The 23,806-nt window shown below is 46.5% G+C and overlaps 1 protein-coding gene across 1 annotated transcript in view; it reads right to left on the bottom strand.

Annotated features, from left to right (window-relative positions):
• Positions 1-23,806, bottom strand: part of SPEN (spen family transcriptional repressor) — a 125,491-nt gene that overhangs the window by 11,651 nt on the left and 90,034 nt on the right. The window contains exons 3-8 of the mRNA XM_063943894.1: positions 8,771-8,991; positions 7,669-7,820; positions 3,617-3,742; positions 1,882-1,995; positions 1,128-1,241; positions 105-205 (exon numbers count right to left, since the gene is read on the bottom strand). Coding sequence (XP_063799964.1) covers positions 105-205; positions 1,128-1,241; positions 1,882-1,995; positions 3,617-3,742; positions 7,669-7,820; positions 8,771-8,991 — 828 coding nt within the window. The remainder of the gene's footprint in view (positions 1-104; positions 206-1,127; positions 1,242-1,881; positions 1,996-3,616; positions 3,743-7,668; positions 7,821-8,770; positions 8,992-23,806) is intronic.

The raw sequence follows: 23,806 nt of genomic DNA, 5'->3' as shown, positions 1-23,806 counted from the left end.
GCTATAGTCAGAATATAGGTAGAAAGCAGGTTTGCTAAGCAAGTTTTATAGTCCGATATCTAGACTGCCACCCCCCCCCCCCCCAAAAGATGGTGACAACTTACCTTCTCTCAGATATTATTTCATAGATGTCCCGTATATCCTGTCCCGAAGACTCCATAGAGCCATAGAAAGCCAACTGACTTTCCTGGTTTGCAAAATCCACCTTAAAAAGAATAGAGAAAGGCAATAATTTATGTGAACGCGGACAGAGCCGTAATAAATTCTAAAAAATAGCACTGTAGATACATAAGCAGAGGAATGTGGGATACAAATAATACAAGTAATGGCCAGTATGTGAAACACTCCATGTACTCTACGTAGCAATCACTTAAAATCAGGTTTTGCATAACGTATGGGTTTCATTCGGTTATAACCCAAGATGCGCTAACTGGAAGCAGTTACATATAAAATTCAAAAATACACCTTAATACCAAATCGCCACCCCCATCCCCCCCAAATTACATAACTGTGCACAAAACCTGATATCAGGTGAAAATAAACCATATTGGCTGCTCTTAGCATTATGAGAAGTTTCCACAGCACACGTGATGGAACAGCTGCTAGTTATCATGAGATATTGGCACAAAGAGACATAATAGGAGGAAGGTCACAGCTGCAGGGAGAGTGGAAATGGTAATGGTACAGGCAGGGAGATCCAGACATCGGGAAACAATGTTTAGAGGCAGAATGTGTAAGCCTATCCAATGTGCGGGGATGGCCAGTTTTATATATATATATATATATAGATAGGTAGAATCTAAGAGAGGTCATCAATCGTCCACTGACCACACAAAGAAATGTTGTACTATACAACAAAACGGGATGCAATTCAAAAACTGAATCCGCACCCCGGGATAATCTTGGTGTAGAGGTTTAACTGCTTACCAGTAACAAGAGAAGTTTATAGAAACGACAACACCAAGAAGCTCGGCTATAAAATGCTTCCCGCCCAATAGTGCTGGGGAAGCCGTGCTTAGGTACCAGCCCCCCCCCCGGTTATTACTATTGCCCCCCTGCCAACCGCTTAGAAAAGTATAAATCAGGATTTAAATTTTGATGCACTTATTAAGGTGGTCTCTGCACACCTTAACGATATTCCCACCAATCTTCCTCCCCTTGGTCTCTTTTACAGATGCCTGGGCAAATTCAATCTCACTGTAGAGAACCAGAGCCATGCCTTTAAAGCGATCATACACCACCTGTCGGGAGAAAAAAAAACAAAAAAAGTACACATAAGAGCCGCGTCCACTGGGGACTTGGTGAAAGATCATCTTGTCTCGTTTTCAATGAGGATTCTGAGTCAATGGGACGTCTTGTATCCCACGTAGCAAAATGGACTCCGCAATTGGCTGGATGGTGAGAGTGGGCTAATTTGCCTATAGTTTGTCCCCGTTTCTAAAGGATTTATTACCAGGCTCTTTAAGAAATATCAGCTATTCCGTATAAAAACCCCTTTTCATTTATTGTTACTGGTAAGACAGCTGTGGGATTGTACGGAGGCACAAATGAGAGCAGCCTCGTTAAGCGATGGTATATATGAATGTGTAATGTATGCCGCACCCTCTCCACAAACCGCTGGCGGGGAAAAGCTGAAGCTCAGACATGTAGTGTCACCGGCAATACAGATGGTGCAGGCTGTTGTGCCTATGTGTGTACTATCAATGACTATTACAAATACAGTCAGACCGGCTCGTTACAATGTCATCTAGTATTGTCTCTGATAAGCGATCGTGTCGTCTGACGATATATGTAATCGTAATCAAAAAGGAGGAAAGGACAGGAAAGAATTAAGAAGATGCAGGAATTACTACGTTACCAGCCGACTGTAACCCAACCTACCTTTAACACAGGCCCATAGCGGCTAAAATGGCGAGTCAAATACTGCTCAGTGACGCCGGAGGACAGGCCATCTATCCACACACAGTTGGTAGGCATGCTCTTCCCAAATCCCAGCTGTGAACAAAGAGGAGAGTATGTTGTAGTATTACTGAGAATGTTACTCGGCCGTGTCTAGCAGCGAAACGCGTCAGCCTAGAATTCTGTGTCTGAGTAAAAGCCTGCCCGTTTCCAGAGCTTCAGTCACCAGGATACTGCAATGCACCTAAAAACCATACACCCACGGCTGCCGCTGGCCCCCCACGCTCACGCATTCTTATAGCACACACGAGTAAGTCTGGAAGGAGATAATGGGTTTATGGTACTAAGAGAAGAAATGGTTTCTCTGATGGTAAGCACTTATCATACACTAATCTATGAATATTGCTCCAAGACCACAGCTCTGAATACCGTCAGCTTCTCTGTCCTGCAACATAAAGGCCGATTGGCTGCTAATGAGACTAATACAGTTACTAGAAGCGGCTAAAACTAAGGGTCAGAGCTCCATAAATCGCGGTAATGGAATCCACTAGAAAAGCCTCATTCACAACGCTGGTATAGGGGCTGCCGCGGTGTGAGCGTCCCATCCTCCGGGTATAAAGGCTGGATTACCCAGTGCTCACACCTAACGTTACTAGCCACTGTATGTTGGTGCAGACGTGTGCGCACGTAAGTTGTGAGACAACAATGAATAGAATAATCAACAGGATAAATGAATTTAATTGATCGAAAATTACAGATCTAAAGCCATGTTCGGGTCTATACTATCACAGTACTGCGATGTTGAGCAATCGCTCCGAAGGAAGAGGTCGTTTCAGAGCAAAGAAACGCGCTGGAACGGTTACAAATCACCACACATCAATACACTAACATCTGGATGCAATCCACAGTTTGCAGCGAGATGAGACACCCCAGGCTGTAACACACCAGCACACGTGTCGGGCAGCGGCCACACAGCTGAGGAGTGCGCCATCGGACAGGACTGAATGCAGCAATGAGCCATTTGTACAGGTTAAGGATAAATCCTTGTTAATATTTCCTCAAATATCTTGGTTAGGAACTTTGTAAATAAGAACATCCAAGACGCAACTTATTTAACGGACTACTTCAGCGCAATCTCTGCTTTATTTGGCAGTTACCTATCGCTAATGACATGGAAGGACGCTAGATTTTGTGGCGATAACTCACACCAGCGTTTATCATCATCAATGCATGCACACAACCTCTGGCCCATTAAGTAACATCACAATACTGCCACAGCGGTGTAACCGATAGCATTAGAAGGATAACTGAACCAGAAACTGGTGATCGGCTGTGAAGGACCCACTGTAGAGCGATTACTGGTCTGTACATCTGTTTTACGCCTCGATTCCCCATTCCGATTTGCCATTCAAAAATGCAGATCAGCGCCCATCGATGACCGGCGAACCATCGGGGAAATTCTGCATGCTAAAAATCGCCGATACAGGTCATTTATTTAGCCGTAATTGGTAAATCAGGGAAATCCAAATTGTTGGATTTCCCCAATTCCATGACCACAGCAGAATGGGGAATTTGGGAAATACATTGCAGATGCACGGTCACCAGCAGACCCAACTCTAGAGAGCTTCAGGTGCCAGAGCAAAGCTCTGCTTTACAGTGCCTCTGATTGGTCCAGAGCTGACCTCAGTGGTGGACAGAGAACCATCGAGCTATGTACCTTCAAACGGTTTTTCCCCAGATATTCTCCATCCATCTTCTTAATGGCTTTACAGACACTTGTGATATCGCAGTACTGCAGAAACGCATACTGAGGAACTCCATTCACCTTCTTAACGTCAATATCCTGGACAGCAGAAGAGATGAGAACAGTCAAATCAATAGCAGTATGAATATACACCCAGCTGTGACGGCTGCAACTAAACTGGATTAGACACGGACAAAATTAGCTAGACAAATCGATCCCATGTAATTACCAGGATCTACGATCAGATTGCAGGGCTGGGGAGAGACTATGGGAAGTCTGATAGAAGGAAGATTTAGCAACATAAACTCCCCTCCTGCTGTTATCCAGCGTCTCATAGCTGTCCCCAGACCTAATAACTAGGAGGGACGGGATCTGAGGAACATAAACTCCCCTCCTGCTGTTATCCAGCATCTCATAGCTGTCCACAGACCTGATAACTAGGAGGGACGGGATCTGAGGAACATAAACTCCCCGCCTGCTGTTATCCAGTGTCTCATAGCTGTCCCCAGACCTGATAACCAGGAGGGACGGGATCTGAGGAACATAAACTCCCCTCCTGCTGTTATCCAGCATCTCATAGCTGTCCACAGACCTGATAACTAGGAGGGACGGGATCTGAGGAACATAAACTCCCCGCCTGCTGTTATCCAGTGTCTCATAGCTGTCCCCAGACCTGATAACTAGGAGGGACGGGATCTGAGCAACATAAACTCCCCGCCTGCTGTTATCCAGCATCTCATAGCTGTCCCCAGGCCTGATAACTAGGAGGGACGGGATCTGAGGAACATAAACTCTCCACCTGCTGTTATCCAGTGTCTCATAGCTGTCCCCAGACCTGATAACTAAGAGGGACGGGATCTGAGGAACATAAACTCCCCGCCTGCTGTTATCCAGCGTCTCATAGCTGTCCCCAGACCTGATCACTAGGAGGGACGGGATCTGAGCAACATAAACTCCCCGCCTGCTGTTATCCAGCATCTCATAGCTGTCCCCAGGCCTGATAACTAGGAGGGACGGGATCTGAGGAACAAACTCCCCGCCTGCTGTTATCCAGTGTCTCATAGCTGTCCACAGACCTGATAACTAAGAGGGACGGGATCTGAGCAACATAAACTCCCCGCCTGCTGTTATCCAGCATCTCATAGCTGTCCCCAGACCTGATAACTAGGAGGGACGGGATCTGAGCAACATAAACTCTCCACCTGCTGTAATCCAGTGTCTCATAGCTGTCCACAGACCTGATAACTAGGAGGGACGGGATCTGAGGAACAAACTCTCCACCTGCTGTTATCCAGTGTCTCATAGCTGTCCCCAGACCTGATAACTAGGAGGGACGGGATCTGAGCAACATAAACTCCCCGCCTGCTGTTATCCAGCATCTCATAGCTGTCCCCAGGCCCGATAACTAGGAGGGACGGGATCTGAGGAACAAACTCTCCACCTGCTGTTATCCAGTCTCATAGCTGTCCACAGACCTGATAACTAGGAGGGATGGGATCTGAGCAACATAAACTCCCCGTAAGTTATCCAGTGGCTCATAGTTACATAGTTGTTGAGGTTGAAAAAAAAGACAAATGTCCATCGAGTTCAACCTGTATTTTTTTTCAGAAGGAATTTATCTAATCCATTTTTAAACTTATTGATTGAGTCCTCCATTACTACCTTCTCTGGCAAAGAATTCCAAATCCTTACTGCTCTTACTGTGAAGAACCCTTTTCTCTGTTGTGTATGGAATTTTTCTCCTCTAACCTCAGGGGGTGTCCTCGTGTACTATGCAGTGCTTTTTTGATGAACAAATTGAATGATAAATCCCTGTATTGTCCCTTAATGTATTTAAAAATATTAATAATGTCCCCTCTCAGTCACCTCTTTTCCAGTGTAAACATATCTTACCTTTTAAGTCTTTAATTAATCCAGTGCCTCAAACCCCTTAACCAGTTGTTCTGCCTGGTTTTTCTTAGTCCCAAAGTGCATAACTTTACATTTGTCTGTATTTTACCTCATTCTCCATTTATCCGCCCAGACCTCAAGTCTAGATAAGTCATTCTGTAGAGACTCAACATCCTTGTCTGAATTAATTATTCTACATAGCTTAGCATCATCTGCGAAAATTGACACTGTGCTTTCCAGTCCCTCTCCTAGGTCATTAATGAATATGTTAAACAGCAATGGCCCGAGTACAGAGCCCTGTGGTATTTCACTGAGTACTGAGCCCTGTGGTATTCCACTGAGTACTGAGGCCCATTCAGAGAACATCCCATTAATCACCACTCGCTGTTCCCTATTGTACAGCCAATTATTCAGCCAAGTACAAATAGTGTTTCCTACCCCAAGCTCTCTTAATTTGAGAATTAGTCTCTTATGTGGAACTTTGTCAAAGGCCTTAGTGAAGTCCAAAGAGATCACATCCACTGCTTTACCCTGATCAATATTATCACTCACTTTCTCGTAGAAGCTTATTAAGTTAGTTTGACATGACCTGTCCTTCACAAGTCCATGCTGATGCCTAGTAATAACCTTGAAGGTATCCAAGTACTCAAGTATGCTGTCCCTTAATATACCTTCTAGTAATTTCCCCACTATAGATGTCAAACTTACCGGTCTATAGTTACCGGGGTGAGTTTTACTACCCTTTTTAAATATTGGGACAACCTCTGCTATACGCCAGTCCTTTGGTATCGTTCCTGATCTAATTGACTCTCTGAAAATCAAATATAGGGGTCTCGATATCTCTACATTAAGTTCCATAAGAACCCTGGGGCGGAGTCCATCCAGCCCAGGAGATTTATTTAACTTAATTTTACTTAGTCTCTCCCAGACTACTTCCTTGTTTAACCAAGTACCTAGCATCAGGTCGTTATCATAGCTAATGTTATGCTCTACTCTCATCAACCTGTCCTCATTCGTGAATACTGTTGAAAAAAATTTATTAAATAATTCCACTTTATCCCTATCATCATAAATCAAGACATCCAACTCGCCCTTTAAAGGACCAATATTCTCCCTTTTTAACCTTTTTACATTTATGTACTTAAAGAACTTTTTGGGGTTTGTTATACTCTTCTTTGCGATTTGTTTTTTGTTTTCTATTTTTGCTGCTCTGATTTCTTTTTTGCATTTTTTGTTACATTCCTTGTAGAACTGGAACGATTCCACCGTTCCATCAGACTTAAATGCTTTGAAAGCACGCCCTTTTTTATCCATTCGTTTCTTGACACTCTTATTAAGCCGTATCGGTTTTCATTTCCTACTCCTGTTTTTATTGACTTTGGGAATATACAAATGAATGTACTTATTGAGAGTAGCTGTAAAAACATCCCACATTTCAGCATAGCTGTCCCCAGACCTGATAACTAGGAGGGACGGGATCTGAGCAACAACCTCCCCGTAAGTTATCCAGCGTCTCATAGCTGTCCCCAGACCTGATCACTAGGAGGGGCGGGATCTGAGCAACATAAACTCCCCGCCTGCTGTTATCCAGCGTCTCATAGCTGTCCCCAGACCTGATCACTAGGAGGGACGGGATCTGAGCAACATAAACTCTCCACCTGCTGTTATCCAGCAGCTCAAAGACTGTCCTCAGACCGGATAACTAGGAGGGATGGGATCTGAGCAACAGTAACTCTCCGCCTGCTGTTATCCAGCGTCTCATAGGCTGTCCTCAGACCTAATAAGTAGGAGGGACGATATCTGACCAACATAAACTCCCCACCTGCTGTTATCCAGAGTCTTATAGCTGTCCCCAGACCTGAAAACTAGGAGAGACGATATCTGACCAACATAAACTCCCCACCTGCTGTTATCCAGAGTCTCATAGCTGTCCCCGGATCTGATAACTAGGAGGGACGAGATCTGAGCAACATAAACTCCCCACCTGCTGTTATCCAGCATCTCATAGGCTGCCCTCAGACCTGATTACTAGGAGGGACGGGATCTGAGCAACATAAACTCCCACCCTGCTGTTATCCAGCAGCTCATAGCTGTCCACAGATCACAGGTTACAGAACAGGAGAAAGCAAACGTACCACAATCTCCCCAAATCGCTGGAAAACATTGTGTAGGTCAAGATGGGTGGTGGTTTTCTCCAAGTTACCAATGAATAGAGTCCTGGTGGCCTTGGGGTGAAATTCATCTATTCTCTCATCCAGAGGCCGGAATTCATTTTCACTTTCTGTTTCTACAGGGAAAATAAACATCAGTTGTCATTGCTAGCACTGAAAGGATTAGAGGGCATGGCTGTATAGTGCAAAGCATATTTATTATTTACCACCAGTTATTTATATAGCAGGCACATATTCCGCAGCGCTGTACAGAGAATATTTGCCCATTCACATCAGTCCCTGCCCCAGGGGAGCTTACACTCTATATTCCCTACCACATGTACATACACACATTCACTAGGGTTAATACTGTTTGCCAATTAACCTACCAGCATATTTTTGGATTGTGGGAGGAAACCCACGCAAGCACGGGGAGAATATACAAACTCCACACAGTTAAGGCCGTGGTGGGAATCGAACCCATGACCTCAGTACTGTGAGGCAGTAATGCTAACCACTACACCATCCGTGCTGCCCAGACTCCATAAAGTGAATAGCTTAATATTAGAAGAGTGAAGTGGATGGAGCCGGTATGTTAGGATTAGAAGCAACCGAGATATTTACAGATAGATTACAGTAGAACGTTTTACTTGTACTTAATTTTCACTTTCCACAAAATATATCAGCAGACTACCAACATTTCATATAATATTGTTACTACGATCCCTAGGTCTTAACACCTTCACCCAGTTGCAGCTTCATTTATATAGTGCCTACATAGAGGCAACAGAGCTTACAATCTATAAACCGTCAGGGTCTTTTTTCATCAGAAGCCAAGCATGAATTTGGATTGTTTGTGGGGACCGTAACACTCATAGGAAGCCCACGCAAATACAGGGAGAACATACACAACTACATACACAATATACACAACTACACATGAATCAAACCCACTGCTTTAAGTGCAGTAAAGGGAAACTGGGGCATAAGCGGCACATTCAGTCTCCCAAACCAGGCTGAGGTAAGACCCAACCATCAGCGATCCACCCCTCTACCTATCTGTGATCAGGCGGACAGGGTAACATACCTGGCCCCACCCACGCAGTGACCTCAATCTGCATGCCAAAGAAAAGTTTGGCTTTTGAGGCATTAAGTGCTTTCTCTTGATCTTCCTGCTGCCTGAAAAAGACCAGGCCGTATCTCTCCTCTGACACTCCATGTATCTGCACAGACGTCACCTTCCCATACTTCTTAAACTCGTGAAAAAGGCCGTCCTTAAGGCTTGTATCTGGAAAGAAACACAAACACCTGTTACTCAACCAGAACAGGACAATCCAATGAGAGTGTCGTCACATTACACTGCTGGGAAATACGGCCCACATACATCGTACTACAGTACGGGTCAGTGCGAGAAGTCTGTAAATTCCCCATACAGGGAGACACAATGTCCTCTGTTATCACTGTACCCTCCAATGGGATTACACCACAGGAAGACGGGTCTACAAAGAAAATAAGGCATTCACCATGACCACACTCATTGAGTACCATTACATGTGTATGTGACTGCTCTGTACATAAAGTGAGATGGATGAATATACTACTAAGGGCTCATGTCCGCACAGTGTTACTGTCTCTTCATGAATGGGGATCAGTGTGACCCTACAGCTCCCGCTATGGTATAACTATAAGCAGTATTAGTAAGCGGGAGCAGCGCAGTGTTACTGTCTCTACATGAATGGGGATCAGTGTGTCCCTACAGCTCCCGCTATGGTATAACTATAAGCAGTATTAGTAAGCGGGAGCAGCGCAGTGTTACTGTCTACATGAATGGGGATCAGTGTGTCCCTACAGCTCCCGCTATGATATAACTATAAGCAGTATTAGTAAGCGGGAGCAGCGCAGTGTTACTGTCTCTACATGAATGGGGATCAGTGTGTCCCTACAGCTCCCGCTATGGTATAACTATAAGCAGTATTAGTAAGCGGGAGCAGCGCAGTGTTACTGTCACTACATGAATGGGGATCAGTGTGTCCCTACAGCTCCCGCTATGGTATAACTATAAGCAGTATTAGTAAGCGGGAGCAGCGCAGTGTTACTGTCTACATGAATGGGGATCAGTGTGTCCCTACAGCTCCCGCTATGGTATAACTATAAGCAGTATTAGTAAGCGGGAGCAGCGCAGTGTTACTGTCTACATGAATGGGGATCAGTGTGTCCCTACAGCTCCCGCTATGGTATAACTATAAGCAGTATTAGTAAGCGGGAGCAGCGCAGTGTTACTGTCTACATGAATGGGGATCAGTGTGTCCCTACAGCTCCCGCTATGATATAACTATAAGCAGTATTAGTAAGCGGGAGCAGCGCAGTGTTACTGTCTACATGAATGGGGATCAGTGTGTCCCTACAGCTCCCGCTATGGTATAACTATAAGCAGTATTAGTAAGCGGGAGCAGCGCAGTGTTACTGTCTCTACATGAATGGGGATCAGTGTGTCCCTACAGCTCCCGCTATGGTATAACTATAAGCAGTATTAGTAAGCGGGAGCAGCGCAGTGTTACTGTCACTACATGAATGGGGATCAGTGTGTCCCTACAGCTCCCGCTATGGTATAACTATAAGCAGTATTAGTAAGCGGGAGCAGCGCAGTGTTACTGTCACTACATGAATGGGGATCAGTGTGTCCCTACAGCTCCCGCTATGGTATAACTATAAGCAGTATTAGTAAGCGGGAGCAGCGCAGTGTTACTGTCTACATGAATGGGGATCAGTGTGTCCCTACAGCTCCCGCTATGGTATAACTATAAGCAGTATTAGTAAGCGGGAGCAGCGCAGTGTTACTGTCACTACATGAATGGGGATCAGTGTGTCCCTACAGCTCCCGCTATGGTATAACTATAAGCAGTATTAGTAAGCGGGAGCAGCGCAGTGTTACTGTCTCTACATGAATGGGGATCAGTGTGTCCCTACAGCTCCCGCTATGGTATAACTATAAGCAGTATTAGTAAGCGGGAGCAGCGCAGTGTTACTGTCACTACATGAATGGGGATCAGTGTGTCCCTACAGCTCCCGCTATGGTATAACTATAAGCAGTATTAGTAAGCGGGAGCAGCGCAGTGTTACTGTCTACATGAATGGGGATCAGTGTGTCCCTACAGCTCCCGCTATGGTATAACTATAAGCAGTATTAGTAAGCGGGAGCAGCGCAGTGTTACTGTCTCTACATGAATGGGGATCAGTGTGTCCCTACAGCTCCCGCTATGGTATAACTATAAGCAGTATTAGTAAGCGGGAGCAGCGCAGTGTTACTGTCACTACATGAATGGGGATCAGTGTGTCCCTACAGCCCCCGCTATGGTATAACTATAAGCAGTATTAGTAAGCGGGAGCAGCGCAGTGTTACTGTCTCTACATGAATGGGGATCAGTGTGTCCCTACAGCTCCCGCTATGGTATAACTATAAGCAGTATTAGTAAGCGGGAGCAGCGCAGTGTTACTGTCTCTACATGAATGGGGATCAGTGTGTCCCTACAGCTCCCGCTATGGTATAACTATAAGCAGTATTAGTAAGCGGGAGCAGCGCAGTGTTACTATCTCTACATGAATGGGGATCAGTGTGTCCCTACAGCTCCCGCTATGGTATAACTATAAGCAGTATTAGTAAGCGGGAGCAGCGCAGTGTTACTGTCTACATGAATGGGGATCAGTGTGTCCCTACAGCTCCCGCTATGGTATAACTATAAGCAGTATTAGTAAGCGGGAGCAGCGCAGTGTTACTGTCTACATGAATGGGGATCAGTGTGTCCCTACAGCTCCCGCTATGGTATAACTATAAGCAGTATTAGTAAGCGGGAGCAGCGCAGTGTTACTGTCTACATGAATGGGGATCAGTGTGTCCCTACAGCTCCCGCTATGGTATAACTATAAGCAGTATTAGTAAGCGGGAGCAGCGCAGTGTTACTGTCTCTACATGAATGGGGATCAGTGTGTCCCTACAGCTCCCGCTATGGTATAACTATAAGCAGTATTAGTAAGCGGGAGCAGCGCAGTGTTACTGTCTACATGAATGGGGATCAGTGTGTCCCTACAGCTCCCGCTATGGTATAACTATAAGCAGTATTAGTAAGCGGGAGCAGCGCAGTGTTACTGTCTCTACATGAATGGGGATCAGTGTGTCCCTACAGCTCCCGCTATGGTATAACTATAAGCAGTATTAGTAAGCGGGAGCAGCGCAGTGTTACTGTCTACATGAATGGGGATCAGTGTGTCCCTACAGCTCCCGCTATGGTATAACTATAAGCAGTATTAGTAAGCGGGAGCAGCGCAGTGTTACTGTCACTACATGAATGGGGATCAGTGTGTCCCTACAGCTCCCGCTATGGTATAGCTATAAGCAGTATTAGTAAGCGGGAGCAGCGCAGTGTTACTGTCTACATGAATGGGGATCAGTGTGTCCCTACAGCTCCCGCTATGGTATAACTATAAGCAGTATTAGTAAGCGGGAGCAGCGCAGTGTTACTGTCACTACATGAATGGGGATCAGTGTGTCCCTACAGCTCCCGCTATGGTATAACTATAAGCAGTATTAGTAAGCGGGAGCAGCGCAGTGTTACTGTCTCTACATGAATGGGGATCAGTGTGTCCCTACAGCTCCCGCTATGGTATAACTATAAGCAGTATTAGTAAGCGGGAGCAGCGCAGTGTTACTGTCTACATGAATGGGGATCAGTGTGTCCCTACAGCTCCCGCTATGGTATAACTATAAGCAGTATTAGTAAGCGGGAGCAGCGCAGTGTTACTGTCTACATGAATGGGGATCAGTGTGTCCCTACAGCTCCCGCTATGGTATAACTATAAGCAGTATTAGTAAGCGGGAGCAGCGCAGTGTTACTGTCTACATGAATGGGGATCAGTGTGACCCTACAGCTCCCGCTATGGTATAACTATAAGCAGTATTAGTAAGCGGGAGCAGCGCAGTGTTACTGTCTACATGAATGGGGATCAGTGTGACCCTACAGCTCCCGCTATGGTATAACTATAAGCAGTATTAGTAAGCGGGAGCAGCGCAGTGTTACTGTCTACATGAATGGGGATCAGTGTGACCCTACAGCTCCCGCTATGGTATAACTATAAGCAGTATTAGTAAGCGGGAGCAGCGCAGTGTTACTGTCTCTACATGAATGGGGATCAGTGTGTCCCTACAGCTCCCGCTATGGTATAACTATAAGCAGTATTAGTAAGCGGGAGCAGCGCAGTGTTACTGTCACTACATGAATGGGGATCAGTGTGTCCCTACAGCTCCCGCTATGGTATAACTATAAGCAGTATTAGTAAGCGGGAGCAGCGCAGTGTTACTGTCTACATGAATGGGGATCAGTGTGTCCCTACAGCTCCCGCTATGGTATAACTATAAGCAGTATTAGTAAGCGGGAGCAGCGCAGTGTTACTGTCACTACATGAATGGGGATCAGTGTGTCCCTACAGCTCCCGCTATGGTATAACTATAAGCAGTATTAGTAAGCGGGAGCAGCGCAGTGTTACTGTCTACATGAATGGGGATCAGTGTGTCCCTACAGCTCCCGCTATGGTATAACTATAAGCAGTATTAGTAAGCGGGAGCAGCGCAGTGTTACTGTCTACATGAATGGGGATCAGTGTGTCCCTACAGCTCCCGCTATGGTATAACTATAAGCAGTATTAGTAAGCGGGAGCAGCGCAGTGTTACTGTCTACATGAATGGGGATCAGTGTGTCCCTACAGCTCCCGCTATGGTATAACTATAAGCAGTATTAGTAAGCGGGAGCAGCGCAGTGTTACTGTCTCTACATGAATGGGGATCAGTGTGTCCCTACAGCTCCCGCTATGGTATAACTATAAGCAGTATTAGTAAGCGGGAGCAGCGCAGTGTTACTGTCTACATGAATGGGGATCAGTGTGTCCCTACAGCTCCCGCTATGGTATAACTATAAGCAGTATTAGTAAGCGGGAGCAGCGCAGTGTTACTGTCACTACATGAATGGGGATCAGTGTGTCCCTACAGCTCCCGCTATGGTATAGCTATAAGCAGTATTAGTAAGCGGGAGCAGCGCAGTGTTACTGTCTACATGAATGGGGATCAGTGTGACCCTACAGCTCCCGCTATGGTATAACTATAAGCAGTATTAGTAAGCGGGAGCAGCGCAGTGTTACTGTCTCTTCATGAATGGGGATCAGTGTGTCCCTACAGCTCCCGCTATGGTATAACTATAAGCAGTATTAGTAAGCGGGAGCAGCGCAGTGTTACTGTCTACATGAATGGGGATCAGTGTGTCCCTACAGCTCCCGCTATGGTATAGCTATAAGCAGTATTAGTAAGCGGGAGCAGCGCAGTGTTACTGTCTCTACATGAATGGGGATCAGTGTGTCCCTACAGCTCCCGCTATGGTATAACTATAAGCAGTATTAGTAAGCGGGAGCAGCGCAGTGTTACTGTCTCTACATGAATGGGGATCAGTGTGTCCCTACAGCTCCCGCTATGGTATAACTATAAGCAGTATTAGTAAGCGGGAGCAGCGCAGTGTTGATGTCTACATGAATGGGGATCAGTGTGTCCCTACAGCTCCCGCTATGGTATAGCTATAAGCAGTATTAGTAAGCGGGAGCAGCGCAGTGTTGCTGTCTACATGAATGGGGATCAGTGTGTCCCTACAGCTCCCGCTATGGTATAACTATAAGCAGTATTAGTAAGCGGGAGCAGCGCAGTGTTACTGTCTACATGAATGGGGATCAGTGTGTCCCTACAGCTCCCGCTATGGTATAACTATAAGCAGTATTAGTAAGCGGGAGCAGCGCAGTGTTACTGTCTCTACATGAATGGGGATCAGTGTGTCCCTACAGCTCCCGCTATGGTATAACTATAAGCAGTATTAGTAAGCGGGAGCAGCGCAGTGTTACTGTCTCTACATGAATGGGGATCAGTGTGTCCCTACAGCTCCCGCTATGGTATAACTATAAGCAGTATTAGTAAGCGGGAGCAGCGCAGTGTTGCTGTCTACATGAATGGGGATCAGTGTGTCCCTACAGCTCCCGCTATGGTATAACTATAAGCAGTATTAGTAAGCGGGAGCAGCGCAGTGTTACTGTCTACATGAATGGGGATCAGTGTGTCCCTACAGCTCCCGCTATGGTATAACTATAAGCAGTATTAGTAAGCGGGAGCAGCGCAGTGTTACTGTCTACATGAATGGGGATCAGTGTGTCCCTACAGCTCCCGCTATGGTATAACTATAAGCAGTATTAGTAAGCGGGAGCAGTGCAGTGTTACTGTCTACATGAATGGGGATCAGTGTGTCCCTACAGCTCCCGCTATGGTATAACTATAAGCAGTATTAGTAAGCGGGAGCAGCGCAGTGTTACTGTCTCTACATGAATGGGGATCAGTGTGTCCCTACAGCTCCCGCTATGGTATAACTATAAGCAGTATTAGTAAGCGGGAGCAGCGCAGTGTTACTGTCTCTACATGAATGGGGATCAGTGTGTCCCTACAGCTCCTGCTATGGTATAACTATAAGCAGTATTAGTAAGCGGGAGCAGCGCAGTGTTACTGTCTACATGAATGGGGATCAGTGTGTCCCTACAGCTCCCGCTATGATATAACTATAAGCAGTATTAGTAAGCGGGAGCAGCGCAGTGTTACTGTCTACATGAATGGGGATCAGTGTGTCCCTACAGCTCCCGCTATGGTATAACTATAAGCAGTATTAGTAAGCGGGAGCAGCGCAGTGTTACTGTCTACATGAATGGGGATCAGTGTGTCCCTACAAGCTCCCGCTATGGTATAACTATAAGCAGTATTAGTAAGCGGGAGCAGTGCAGTGTTACTGTCTACATGAATGGGGATCAGTGTGTCCCTACAGCTCCCGCTATGGTATAACTATAAGCAGTATTAGTAAGCGGGAGCAGCGCAGTGTTACTGTCTACATGAATGGGGATCAGTGTGTCCCTACAGCTCCCGCTATGGTATAACTATAAGCAGTATTAGTAAGCGGGAACAGCGCAGTGTTACTGTCTCTACATGAATGGGGATCAGTGTGTCCCTACAGCTCCCGCTATGGTATAACTATAAGCAGTATTAGTAAGCGGGAGCAGCGCAGTGTTACTGTCTACATGAATGGGGATCAGTGTGTCCCTACAGCTCCCGCTATGGTATAGCTATAAGCAGTATTAGTAAGCGGGAGCAGCGCAGTGTTACTGTCTACATGAATGGGGATCAGTGTGTCCCTACAGCTCCCGCTATGGTATAACTATAAGCAGTATTAGTAAGCGGGAGCAGCGCAGTGTTACTGTATACATGAATGGGGATCAGTGTGTCCCTACAGCTCCCGCTATGGTATAACTATAAGCAGTATTAGTAAGCGGGAGCAGCGCAGTGTTACTGTCTACATGAATGGGGATCAGTGTGTCCCTACAGCTCCCGCTATGGTATAACTATAAGCAGTATTAGTAAGCGGGAGCAGCGCAGTGTTACTGTCTCTACATGAATGGGGATCAGTGTGTCCCTACAGCTCCCGCTATGGTATAACTATAAGCAGTATTAGTAAGCGGGAGCAGCGCAGTGTTACTGTCTCTACATGAATGGGGATCAGTGTGTCCCTACAGCTCCCGCTATGGTATAACTATAAGCAGTATTAGTAAGCGGGAGCAGCGCAGTGTTACTGTCTCTACATGAATGGGGATCAGTGTGTCCCTACAGCTCCCGCTATGGTATAACTATAAGCAGTATTAGTAAGCGGGAGCAGCGCAGTGTTACTGTCACTACATGAATGGGGATCAGTGTGTCCCTACAGCTCCCGCTATGGTATAGCTATAAGCAGTATTAGTAAGCGGGAGCAGCGCAGTGTTACTGTCTACATGAATGGGGATCAGTGTGTCCCTACAGCTCCCGCTATGGTATAACTATAAGCAGTATTAGTAAGCGGGAGCAGCGCAGTGTTACTGTCACTACATGAATGGGGATCAGTGTGTCCCTACAGCTCCCGCTATGGTATAACTATAAGCAGTATTAGTAAGCGGGAGCAGCGCATTGTTACTATCTCTACATGAATGGGGATCAGTGTGTCCCTACAGCTCCCGCTATGGTATAACTATAAGCAGTATTAGTAAGCGGGAGCAGCGCAGTGTTACTGTCTACATGAATGGGGATCAGTGTGTCCCTACAGCTCCCGCTATGGTATAACTATAAGCAGTATTAGTAAGCGGGAGCAGCGCAGTGTTACTGTCTACATGAATGGGGATCAGTGTGACCCTACAGCTCCCGCTATGGTATAACTATAAGCAGTATTAGTAAGCGGGAGCAGCGCAGTGTTACTGTCTCTTCATGAATGGGGATCAGTGTGTCCCTACAGCTCCCGCTATGGTATAACTATAAGCAGTATTAGTAAGCGGGAGCAGCGCAGTGTTACTGTCTCTACATGAATGGGGATCAGTGTGTCCCTACAGCTCCCGCTATGGTATAGCTATAAGCAGTATTAGTAAGCGGGAGCAGCGCAGTGTTGCTGTCTACATGAATGGGGATCAGTGTGTCCCTACAGCTCCCGCTATGGTATAACTATAAGCAGTATTAGTAAGCGGGAGCAGCGCAGTGTTACTGTCTACATGAATGGGGATCAGTGTGTCCCTACAGCTCCCGCTATGGTATAACTATAAGCAGTATTAGTAAGCGGGAGCAGCGCAGTGTTACTGTCTCTACATGAATGGGGATCAGTGTGTCCCTACAGCTCCCGCTATGGTATAACTATAAGCAGTATTAGTAAGCGGGAGCAGCGCAGTGTTACTGTCACTACATGAATGGGGATCAGTGTGTCCCTACAGCTCCCGCTATGGTATAACTATAAGCAGTATTAGTAAGCGGGAGCAGCGCAGTGTTGCTGTCTACATGAATGGGGATCAGTGTGTCCCTACAGCTCCCGCTATGGTATAACTATAAGCAGTATTAGTAAGCGGGAGCAGCGCAGTGTTACTGTCTCTACATGAATGGGGATCAGTGTGTCCCTACAGCTCCCGCTATGGTATAACTATAAGCAGTATTAGTAAGCGGGAGCAGCGCAGTGTTACTGTCTACATGAATGGGGATCAGTGTGTCCCTACAGCTCCCGCTATGGTATAACTATAAGCAGTATTAGTAAGCGGGAGCAGCGCAGTGTTACTGTCTACATGAATGGGGATCAGTGTGTCCCTACAGCTCCCGCTATGGTATAACTATAAGCAGTATTAGTAAGCGGGAGCAGCGCAGTGTTACTGTCTACATGAATGGGGATCAGTGTGTCCCTACAGCTCCCGCTATGGTATAGCTATAAGCAGTATTAGTAAGCGGGAGCAGCGCAGTGTTACTGTATACATGAATGGGGATCAGTGTGTCCCTACAGCTCCCGCTATGGTATAACTATAAGCAGTATTAGTAAGCGGGAGCAGCGCAGTGTTACTGTCTACATGAATGGGGATCAGTGTGTCCCTACAGCTCCCGCTATGGTATAACTATAAGCAGTATTAGTAAGCGGGAGCAGCGCAGTGTTACTGTCTCTACATGAATGGGGATCAGTGTGTCCCTACAGCTCCCGCTATGGTATAACTATAAGCAGTATTAGTAAGCGGGAGCAGCGCAGTGTTACTGTCTCTACATGAATGGGGATCAGTGTGTCCCTACAGCTCCCGCTATGGTATAACTATAAGCAGTATTAGTAAGCGGGAGCAGCGCAGTGTTACTGTATACATGAATGGGGATCAGTGTGTCCCTACAGCTCCCGCTATGGTATAACTATAAGCAGTATTAGTAAGCGGGAGCAGCGCAGTGTTACTGTCACTACATGAATGGGGATCAGTGTGTCCCTACAGCTCCCGCTATGGTATAACTATAAGCAGTATTAGTAAGCGGGAGCAGCGCAGTGTTACTATCTCTACATGAATGGGGATCAGTGTGTCCCTACAGCTCCCGCTATGGTATAACTATAAGCAGTATTAGTAAGCGGGAGCAGCGCAGTGTTACTGTCTACATGAATGGGGATCAGTGTGTCCCTACAGCTCCCGCTATGGTATAACTATAAGCAGTATTAGTAAGCGGGAGCAGCGCAGTGTTACTGTATACATGAATGGGGATCAGTGTGTCCCTACAGCTCCCGCTATGGTATAACTATAAGCAGTATTAGTAAGGGGAGCAGCGCAGTGTTACTGTCTCTACATGAATGGGGATCAGTGTGTCCCTACAGCTCCCGCTATGGTATAACTATAAGCAGTATTAGTAAGCGGGAGCAGCGCAGTGTTACTGTCTACATGAATGGGGATCAGTGTGTCCCTACAGCTCCCGCTATGGTATAACTATAAGCAGTATTAGTAAGCGGGAGCAGCGCAGTGTTACTGTCTACATGAATGGGGATCAGTGTGTCCCTACAGCTCCCGCTATGGTATAGCTATAAGCAGTATTAGTAAGCGGGAGCAGCGCAGTGTTACTGTCACTACATGAATGGGGATCAGTGTGTCCCTACAGCTCCCGCTATGGTATAACTATAAGCAGTATTAGTAAGCGGGAGCAGCGCAGTGTTACTGTCACTACATGAATGGGGATCAGTGTGTCCCTACAGCTCCCGCTATGGTATAACTATAAGCAGTATTAGTAAGCGGGAGCAGCGCAGTGTTACTGTCTCTACATGAATGGGGATCAGTGTGTCCCTACAGCTCCCGCTATGGTATAACTATAAGCAGTATTAGTAAGCGGGAGCAGCGCAGTGTTACTGTCTACATGAATGGGGATCAGTGTGTCCCTACAGCTCCCGCTATGGTATAACTATAAGCAGTATTAGTAAGCGGGAGCAGCGCAGTGTTACTGTCACTACATGAATGGGGATCAGTGTGTCCCTACAGCTCCCGCTATGGTAGAACTATAAGCAGTATTAGTAAGCGGGAGCAGCGCAGTGTTACTGTCTCTTCATGAATGGGGATCAGTGTGTCCCTACAGCTCCCGCTATGGTATAACTATAAGCAGTATTAGTAAGCGGGAGCAGCGCAGTGTTACTGTCTACATGAATGGGGATCAGTGTGTCCCTACAGCTCCCGCTATGGTATAACTATAAGCAGTATTAGTAAGCGGGAGCAGCGCAGTGTTACTGTCTACATGAATGGGGATCAGTGTGTCCCTACAGCTCCCGCTATGGTATAACTATAAGCAGTATTAGTAAGCGGGAGCAGCACAGTGTTACTGTCTACATGAATGGGGATCAGTGTGTCCCTACAGCTCCCGCTATGATATAACTATAAGCAGTATTAGTAAGCGGGAGCAGCGCAGTGTTACTGTCACTACATGAATGGGGATCAGTGTGTCCCTACAGCTCCCGCTATGGTATAACTATAAGCAGTATTAGTAAGCGGGAGCAGCACAGTGTTACTGTATACATGAATGGGGATCAGTGTGTCCCTACAGCTCCCGCTATGGTATAACTATAAGCAGTATTAGTAAGCGGGAGCAGCGCAGTGTTACTGTCTACATGAATGGGGATCAGTGTGTCCCTACAGCTCCCGCTATGGTATAACTATAAGCAGTATTAGTAAGCGGGAGCAGCGCAGTGTTACTGTCACTACATGAATGGGGATCAGTGTGTCCCTACAGCTCCGGCTATGGTATAACTATAAGCAGTATTAGTAAGCGGGAGCAGCGCAGTGTTACTGTCTCTTCATGAATGGGGATCAGTGTGTCCCTACAGCTCCCGCTATGGTATAACTATAAGCAGTATTAGTAAGCGGGAGCAGCGCAGTGTTACTGTCTACATGAATGGGGATCAGTGTGTCCCTACAGCTCCCGCTATGGTATAACTATAAGCAGTATTAGTAAGCGGGAGCAGCGCAGTGTTACTGTCTACATGAATGGGGATCAGTGTGTCCCTACAGCTCCCGCTATGGTATAACTATAAGCAGTATTAGTAAGCGGGAGCAGCGCAGTGTTACTGTCTCTACATGAATGGGGATCAGTGTGTCCCTACAGCTCCCGCTATGGTATAACTATAAGCAGTATTAGTAAGCGGGAGCAGCGCAGTGTTACTCTCTACATGAATGGGGATCAGTGTGTCCCTACAGCTCCCGCTATGGTATAACTATAAGCAGTATTAGTAAGCGGGAGCAGCGCAGTGTTACTCTCTACATGAATGGGGATCAGTGTGTCCCTACAGCTCCCGCTATGATATAACTATAAGCAGTATTAGTAAGCGGGAGCAGCGCAGTGTTACTGTCTACATGAATGGGGATCAGTGTGTCCCTACAGCTCCCGCTATGGTATAACTATAAGCAGTATTAGTAAGCGGGAGCAGCGCAGTGTTACTGTCTACATGAATGGGGATCAGTGTGTCCCTACAGCTCCCGCTTATGGTATAACTATAAGCAGTATTAGTAAGCGGGAACAGCGCAGTGTTACTGTCTCTACATGAATGGGGATCAGTGTGTCCCTACAGCTCCCGCTATGGTATAACTATAAGCAGTATTAGTAAGCGGGAGCAGCGCAGTGTTACTGTCTCTACATGAATGGGGATCAGTGTGTCCCTACAGCTCCCGCTATGGTATAACTATAAGCAGTATTAGTAAGCGGGAGCAGTGCAGTGTTACTGTCTACATGAATGGGGATCAGTGTGTCCCTACAGCTCCCGCTATGGTATAACTATAAGCAGTATTAGTAAGCGGGAGCAGCGCAGTGTTACTGTCTACATGAATGGGGATCAGTGTGTCCCTACAGCTCCCGCTATGGTATAACTATAAGCAGTATTAGTAAGCGGGAGCAGCGCAGTGTTACTGTCTACATGAATGGGGATCAGTGTGTCCCTACAGCTCCCGCTATGGTATAACTATAAGCAGTATTAGTAAGCGGGAGCAGCGCAGTGTTACTGTCACTACATGAATGGGGATCAGTGTGTCCCTACAGCTCCCGCTATGGTATAACTATAAGCAGTATTAGTAAGCGGGAGCAGCGCAGTGTTACTGTCACTACATGAATGGGGATCAGTGTGTCCCTACAGCTCCCGCTATGGTATAACTATAAGCAGTATTAGTAAGCGGGAGCAGCGCAGTGTTACTGTCACTACATGAATGGGGATCAGTGTGTCCCTACAGCTCCCGCTATGGTATAACTATAAGCAGTATTAGTAAGCGGGAGCAGCGCAGTGTTACTGTCTCTACATGAATGGGGATCAGTGTGTCCCTACAGCTCCCGCTATGGTATAACTATAAGCAGTATTAGTAAGCGGGAGCAGCGCAGTGTTACTGTCTACATGAATGGGGATCAGTGTGTCCCTACAGCTCCCGCTATGGTATAACTATAAGCAGTATTAGTAAGCGGGAGCAGCGCAGTGTTACTGTCACTACATGAATGGGGATCAGTGTGTCCCTACAGCTCCCGCTATGGTATAACTATAAGCAGTATTAGTAAGCGGGAGCAGCGCAGTGTTACTGTCTACATGAATGGGGATCAGTGTGTCCCTACAGCTCCCGCTATGGTATAACTATAAGCAGTATTAGTAAGCGGGAGCAGCACAGTGTTACTGTCTACATGAATGGGGATCAGTGTGTCCCTACAGCTCCCGCTATGGTATAGCTATAAGCAGTATTAGTAAGCGGGAGCAGCGCAGTGTTACTGTCTACATGAATGGGGATCAGTGTGTCCCTACAGCTCCCGCTATGGTATAACTATAAGCAGTATTAGTAAGCGGGAGCAGCGCAGTGTTACTGTCACTACATGAATGGGGATCAGTGTGTCCCTACAGCTCCCGCTATGGTATAACTATAAGCAGTATTAGTAAGCGGGAGCAGCGCAGTGTTACTGTCTCTACATGAATGGGGATCAGTGTGTCCCTACAGCTCCCGCTATGGTATAACTATAAGCAGTATTAGTAAGCGGGAGCAGCGCAGTGTTACTGTCTCTACATGAATGGGGATCAGTGTGTCCCTACAGCTCCCGCTATGGTATAACTATAAGCAGTATTAGTAAGCGGGAGCAGCGCAGTGTTACTGTCTCTACATGAATGGGGATCAGTGTGTCCCTACAGCTCCCGCTATGGTATAACTATAAGCAGTATTAGTAAGCGGGAGCAGCGCAGTGTTACTGTCTACATGAATGGGGATCAGTGTGTCCCTACAGCTCCCGCTATGGTATAACTATAAGCAGTATTAGTAAGCGGGAGCAGCGCAGTGTTACTGTCTCTACATGAATGGGGATCAGTGTGTCCCTACAGCTCCCGCTATGGTATAACTATAAGCAGTATTAGTAAGCGGGAGCAGCGCAGTGTTACTGTCTACATGAATGGGGATCAGTGTGTCCCTACAGCTCCCGCTATGGTATAACTATAAGCAGTATTAGTAAGCGGGAGCAGCGCAGTGTTACTGTCACTACATGAATGGGGATCAGTGTGTCCCTACAGCTCCCGCTATGATATAACTATAAGCAGTATTAGTAAGCGGGAGCAGCGCAGTGTTACTGTCTACATGAATGGGGATCAGTGTGTCCCTACAGCTCCCGCTATGGTATAACTATAAGCAGTATTAGTAAGCGGGAGCAGCGCAGTGTTACTGTCACTACATGAATGGGGATCAGTGTGTCCCTACAGCTCCCGCTATGGTATAACTATAAGCAGTATTAGTAAGCGGGAGCAGCGCAGTGTTACTGTCACTACATGAATGGGGATCAGTGTGTCCCTACAGCTCCCGCTATGGTATAGCTATAAGCAGTATTAGTAAGCGGGAGCAGCGCAGTGTTACTGTCTACATGAATGGGGATCAGTGTGTCCCTACAGCTCCCGCTATGGTATAACTATAAGCAGTATTAGTAAGCGGGAGCAGCGCAGTGTTACTGTCACTACATGAATGGGGATCAGTGTGTCCCTACAGCTCCCGCTATGGTATAACTATAAGCAGTATTAGTAAGCGGGAGCAGCGCAGTGTTACTGTCACTACATGAATGGGGATCAGTGTGTCCCTACAGCTCCCGCTATGGTATAACTATAAGCAGTATTAGTAAGCGGGAGCAGCGCAGTGTTACTGTCTCTACATGAATGGGGATCAGTGTGTCCCTACAGCTCCCGCTATGGTATAACTATAAGCAGTATTAGTAAGCGGGAGCAGC

The sequence above is a fragment of the Pseudophryne corroboree genome, chromosome 10 (genome assembly GCF_028390025.1).
Source record: "Pseudophryne corroboree isolate aPseCor3 chromosome 10, aPseCor3.hap2, whole genome shotgun sequence".
Lineage (NCBI taxonomy): Eukaryota > Metazoa > Chordata > Amphibia > Anura > Myobatrachidae > Pseudophryne > Pseudophryne corroboree.
Note: the sequence above shows the minus strand (reverse complement) of the source record. Positions and strands in the feature narration are given on the sequence as shown.